The 6,000-nt window shown below is 35.9% G+C and overlaps 1 protein-coding gene across 1 annotated transcript in view; it reads right to left on the bottom strand.

Moving 5' to 3' along the window:
- Positions 1 to 1,093: 1,093 nt before the first annotated feature.
- The window catches only part of LOC139165466 (chloride channel protein C-like), a 68,347-nt gene continuing 63,440 nt past the window's right edge, over positions 1,094 to 6,000 (bottom strand). Inside the window, exons 15-17 of the mRNA XM_070748641.1 lie at positions 5,647 to 5,734; positions 3,531 to 3,626; positions 1,094 to 1,561 (exon numbers count right to left, since the gene is read on the bottom strand). Of these exons, the coding sequence (XP_070604742.1) occupies positions 1,334 to 1,561; positions 3,531 to 3,626; positions 5,647 to 5,734 (412 nt within the window). The 3' untranslated portion in view covers positions 1,094 to 1,333. The remainder of the gene's footprint in view (positions 1,562 to 3,530; positions 3,627 to 5,646; positions 5,735 to 6,000) is intronic.

Genomic DNA, 6,000 nt, shown 5'->3' with positions numbered 1-6,000 from the left:
CGAACACAACAAGTTGTGTTTCTACCAAACAGTTCTACTTTGGTTTCATCTGACCATATGACATTGTCCCATTACTCTTCTGGATCATCCAAATTCTCTCTAGCAAACTTCAGACGGGCCCGGACATGTACTGACTTAAGCAGGGGGACACATCTGGCACTGCAGAATCTTGAGTCCCTAGTGGCGTACAGTGTTACTGATGGTAGCCTTTGTTACATTGGTCCCAGCTCTCTGCAGGTCATTCACTAGGTTCCCCCACATGGGTCTGGGATTTTTGCTCACCATTCTTATGATCATTTTGACCCCACGGGATGAGATCTTGCGTGTAGTCCCAGATCAAGGGAGATTATCAGTGGTCTTGTATGTCTTCCATTTTGTAATTATTGCTCCCAGAGTTTATTTCTTCACACCAAGCTGCTTGCCTATTGCAGATTCAGTCTTCCCAGTCTAGTGCAGGGCTACAATTTTGTTTCTGGTGTCCGTTGACAGCTCTTTGGTCTTCACCATAGTGGAGTTTGGAGTGTGACGGTTTGAGGTTCTGGACAGGTGTCTTTTATACTGATAACAAATTCAAACAGGTGCCATTACTACAGGCAATGAGTGGAGGACAGAGGAACCTCTTAAAGAAGAAGTTATAGGTCTGTGAGAGCCAGAAATCTTGCTTGTTTGCAGGTGACCAAATACTTATTTTCAGCCATAATTTGCAAAGAAATCCATTAAAAATCAGACAATGTGAGTTTCTGGATGTGTTTTCTCATATTGTTTCTCATGGTTGAGGTCTACCTATGATGTTAAATACAGACCTCTCTCATTTTTTAAAATGGGAGAACTTTCACAATTGGTATCTGTTTCGGTGAAATCACATTCACCATCATCAGGCTGAAGTTATAAGCTTCGTGCTGCTGTAAATATAGTATATATATATATATACAAATAAGCAATCAAATCATATTAGGAACTAGACAATATAAATTGTAAAGAAACAAGACACAAAGTTACAGTCATACAGTCATTTGTGGGAGAAGATGGGTGATGGGAACAATGATAATATGTCCTATCTTAGATTCAGATGCAAACAACTATGTACTATGAATTTAAAACAATCATTTATTCATCTGTTGTAAAACAGTCATAATGGGAATTGGGCATGAGGCATGTATTGTAATTTGAGCTTTAAAGCCCCTTATAATTTAAGATCTTCAAATATAAACAAGTTATATATTTCTTTCATTCATTATGAAAAATATTAAATCTACCATCACCAACACTATCACCAAAAAAAAGGAATACAATAATGTTTGATGATTAGTTCAATCTTCATTTGGATTATTTCCTAGTCCAAAAGCTCATCTGAATAAGGTTGGTGTGATGCTTTCTGGGATCCCAGTTTTTTTTCTAGTTGGAAGGATATCAGATCTTTCCTAGTGATTATGCCAACAACTTTATTCTGCAAATCAACTACTGTTAAATGACGAAGACCCAGAGATCGAAATATGATGTATGTGCGTTGCAATGAGAAATGAGCTTGAACTGATACTGCTGATTTGTTTATATATGGATCCTGAAAGATAAAGTAAAGAACAGATTAAGAGGGAAAAAATTGAAACTTTTTTTAAAAAGCATCTCATTAGTAGTTTAAAATGATTTTAAAAAAACAAACAAACCAATTACAACAACAATTGGAACCAGAATTTCAGTTGCTAAACAAGGTGGTTATTAAATGAGTCATAGCCAATTTTATGACCTTTTTTGGTTACCGTTGTTAAGCGAATCACTAAGTTTGTTAAGAAAATCACATGGTCGTGAAATGAATCTTGCTTCTCCAACTGACTGCTTTTCAAAAGCAGGCTGGGAAAATTGCAAATGGCAATCATGTAATGTGAGGATGTGACAACCATTACATACCAATTGGAAGATGAAAAAAATGTAAGTTGTTTGATCATGGAAAGATTAATAACTACATTTATTAGTCAGTGGAAACCCTTATAGACTTTTTGCTGAAAAAAGGAAAAAAATGAACTTGTGGTTTATGGATTTGAGGATTGAAAAGATTACTTTATGGAAAGAAGGAAATTATGATTTAATTTTAGATGGTGGGGGTAAAATATAAATATATTTACAACCACAGTCAATTTTTTAAAATTTTATTCACCATTTTTTCTTATTGTCTTTCTTTCCTTTATAATATTGTACTGTTTTTATCTCATTATAAATTTCTTTCATAAAAATTACATTTTTAAATAATAGCACATTTTGCACATGGGTAAGCAGACTGGTGTGATTTTTTAAAAAATTATTTATCAGCCCCCTGATTTTCATTGCTATATTATTGGAAGTATGGCTAGAGAAACTGGGTGAAATGAATTCAGAATACAGTGGAACCCCGACATAAGAGCTGCTCTACTTAAGAGCAACTCGAGATAAGAGCTGGGAGGGGAGAGATATTTTTGTTCTACTTACAAGCCCAAATTCGAGATACAAGCGCCAAGGAGCTGTCTCCTGAAGCCAAACGCTAACTTCCGCGTTCAGCTTCAGGAGACAGCTGCGAAGCGGCGCGCGTGTTTTAAAAGGTTGCAGCCGGCCTGGGGGGCTCGGGGGGGTGCTTGCAGCTTTCTTTCTTGCTCTTTTTCTTTCTCTCTTTTACCTTCCCTTCCTCTATTTCTTCTTTTCTTTCTCCTTCCCACCTTCTTCCCTCCCTCCCTCCCTTCACTCATTCCTCTCTTACTCTCCCCTTTCATAAGTTTCCTTGCTTCCTTCCTCTGTTCCTGTCCCTTCCCTCTTTCCTTCCTTCCTTCCCACCCTCCGTCCATTCATTCACCCATTCCTCTCTTGATCGCTTAAAGCCGGTCCCTGGTGCAAAAAGGGTTGGGGACCTCTGTCCTACAGGATTGGGTGGCAGAGAAGTTGAACATATGTAAATTTAAAAGTTTAAGAAAGTTTACAAGTTAAGTGAAAGAAACTTCATTATTCATTTATATGTACATGTACATTTCTTCATTAAAAACATGTCTTTCTGCATAATTTAGACTAACTTTGTGAGTTTTTTGAGGGCTGGAACCAATTAAAATTATTTACATTAATTCCTATGGGGAAAAGTCGTTCGAGATAAGAGCTGCTCGACTTAAGAGCCCAGGTCCGGAACGAATTAAACTCGTATCTCGAGGTACCACTGTACTACGTCTTTGTGGTTGCATAGAAATCAAATATTGACTTTTAAAGGATATGTTCTATTAACCTTGCATCTTTTTGATCATCTGGAACATTTAAATTGCTAGCCCACATGGTTGTTTTCTTTCCTTTTTCCCCCTTTGTTGGCTCATTGTATCAACATCTGTTATGTTTATATAATTTGAATTAAAACTTGGGAATGCTGTTTGTACTCAGTTACTTTTGTTGAGAGTATATCGTCCCAGGATTGGCAGTGTTTATGTAAATCAGTGTAACTGACACAGCCGTCATAAACAGAAGAGAAAATATAACAAACACATTGTAGGCAAAGGAAATGTGTGCTTTTAGAATTTCACTCTTACCAGATTGATGAAGAGTTGCTGATATCGAGGGTCTGTAGTATAGCAAGCCAACATAGCACTCATCCACTGCTGATTGGGCAATTTCTCAGTTCTGATCTGGAATATACAGTATAATTACTGAAATGATACAGTGTAATTAAATAGCACATAAACACTCCAACTGTGAGGAACAATTCAACCAGGTTGTTTTTATAACAAGAAAAATAAAACTCTAGAGCAATGAAGAATGCATGCATTTTTTTTTCATTCTAAGATGCAAAATCCTTGTACAAAATTCAATATTTATTTGCAGTTATTCTGTGTGAAAATCATTTTCCCATTTATTTGTTTGTTTGTTTGTTTATTAAATTTACATGCCACCCAACTCCCAAAGGATTCCAGGTGGTTTAACAACAGAATAAATATTAAAAACATCTTAAACATTAAAACACTTTAAAACCTGTATATATCATTCCATGGCTGGATCTTGCCGATTACAACCACGAAAAGCCAGGTCCTAATTGCTTTTCGGAAGGCCAATAGGCTGGGGGCAGTCCTGACCTCCAGAGGTAACTGGTTCCAGAGAACCAGGGCAGCCACAGAGAAGGCCTTCCCTCACGGGACCGCCAGCCGACACTGTCTAACTGACAGAACCTGGAGGAGATCAACTCTGTGAGATCTCATCAGTCGCTGAGAGTTGTGTGGCAGAACAAATGCTTTTTTAAAGAATAAGATATACTAGAAATGTTATTACATAAGATTAATAAATTTGCGAAGTCCAGTAAATCAAGAGCTGCTTAAGTTCCAGGAGAGAATACAAGCCAATAATTATTTTTATATAATTTGTTTTGCAACTGTTGCAATTTATAAGGCTTCACAAATGCAGCAATATTCTGTAACAAGTTTATTATAGCAATACATAATAAATAGAAGTAGAAAAATCATGGAATAAACCATTTTGTTTTTGGTGAATAAATCAATTCATTATTGGTAAATAAGTGCCATTCATCAAATAATTTAGTAAGCACATGTAATATTTTTGCAGCAAGTGTTTGGTAATCAAACAATCATATAAAATTTCTTTTCTTTTAAAATTTCTTTCTAAAGAAAGAAATAAGGAAGCTTGCTTTAAGAATACCATTTTAGCTGCCCTGAGTCTGAGGAATAGGGCAGCATAGAAATCTAATTAATAAATAAACAAATAAATAAACTTTTGCAAGTTGGGGAGCTATTTCATAGCAATAGCACATAGACTTATGTACTGCTTCACAGTACTTTACAACCCTCTCTAAGCAATATACAGAGTCAGCATATCACCCTAACAATCTGGGTCCTTATTTTACCCACCTCGTAAGGATGGAAGGCTGAGTCAACCTTGAGCCTGGTGAGATTTGAATTGGTGAACTACTGTCAACAGTCATCAGAAGCAGCTTGCAGTACTGCACTCTAACCACTGCGCCACCAAGGTTCATTTAATCTTTGTAAAGCAATTGTGGTAAAATAGGAAATGTACTTCATTCGACAAAAAGCCGTTTTAAAAAAATAAAAAGAGGAACAGTATGTAGAAAGATGGGTAAACTGGTCGATTTCTTGTTTATATTTTTCAAGCATTGACAAGATTTTTGAGGATAGATGTCAATATGGCTTCAGTGATGTCAGTGGCAGTAGTAGATAATTACAATAATAGAATTGCACTGATCTACAGTATATGAAATCTTTAAACTTCTTGTGAGATAAGGAACTAAATTTTGCTGTTTAGAACCTGAGGCATACCGAAGCTCTATCCTATTATTTATTACAATGGCTTTGATAAAACATCTACAGGATCCTGTTGTAGAAATACAGTTGTGTGTCAGACTCAAACCAGGAATTTCAAAATGAGATATATAATGTCTCACGGGAGTAGAATAATGAAGAAGGAAGCAAGCAAGCAAACAGTCAGCATACCTCAGCTCATAGTGTTCTATACCGCCCCGAGTCTACGGAGAGGGGCGGCATACAAATCTAATAAATAATAATAATAAATAATAATATACTATTTATTTTAAATCCTAAAATACTGTATTGTTTCCATAGTGAACACCCTACCCCTAAATTTCAATTTAAATAGATAATTAAACAAGAAAGCAAACATTACCTTCTGATAGGGAAGAAGAGGTGGATGAGATTCAGTGTCTTCCATTTCAAAAATGGTCTCATTTTCCAGTAGCACATAGAGCTCAGTCCTAGTTTCATCACAGAAAGCAAATTTATCACCAGGTGAAAGACCATGTCCAAATTTTCTATGAGACTCTTTTTATTCTGTTTTCTTTTTAATTGGCAAAATTTTGAATATGTGGACTTTAGTTTTTTGAATTTAGGACTGAAATTTTTATCATATTTGGTCATCCTAATTATGGGAGCCATATTCCAAAATCACTTGTGGACACAGGATAGATAATACACTTTGCATCAGGATAATAGCAGTGAGAGTTTTGCACTTGTACATTTT

Source organism: Erythrolamprus reginae, chromosome 3, assembly GCF_031021105.1.
Source record: "Erythrolamprus reginae isolate rEryReg1 chromosome 3, rEryReg1.hap1, whole genome shotgun sequence".
In the NCBI taxonomy this organism is placed as follows: Eukaryota; Metazoa; Chordata; class Lepidosauria; order Squamata; family Dipsadidae; genus Erythrolamprus; species Erythrolamprus reginae.
This window is presented reverse-complemented; position numbering and strand designations above follow the sequence as displayed.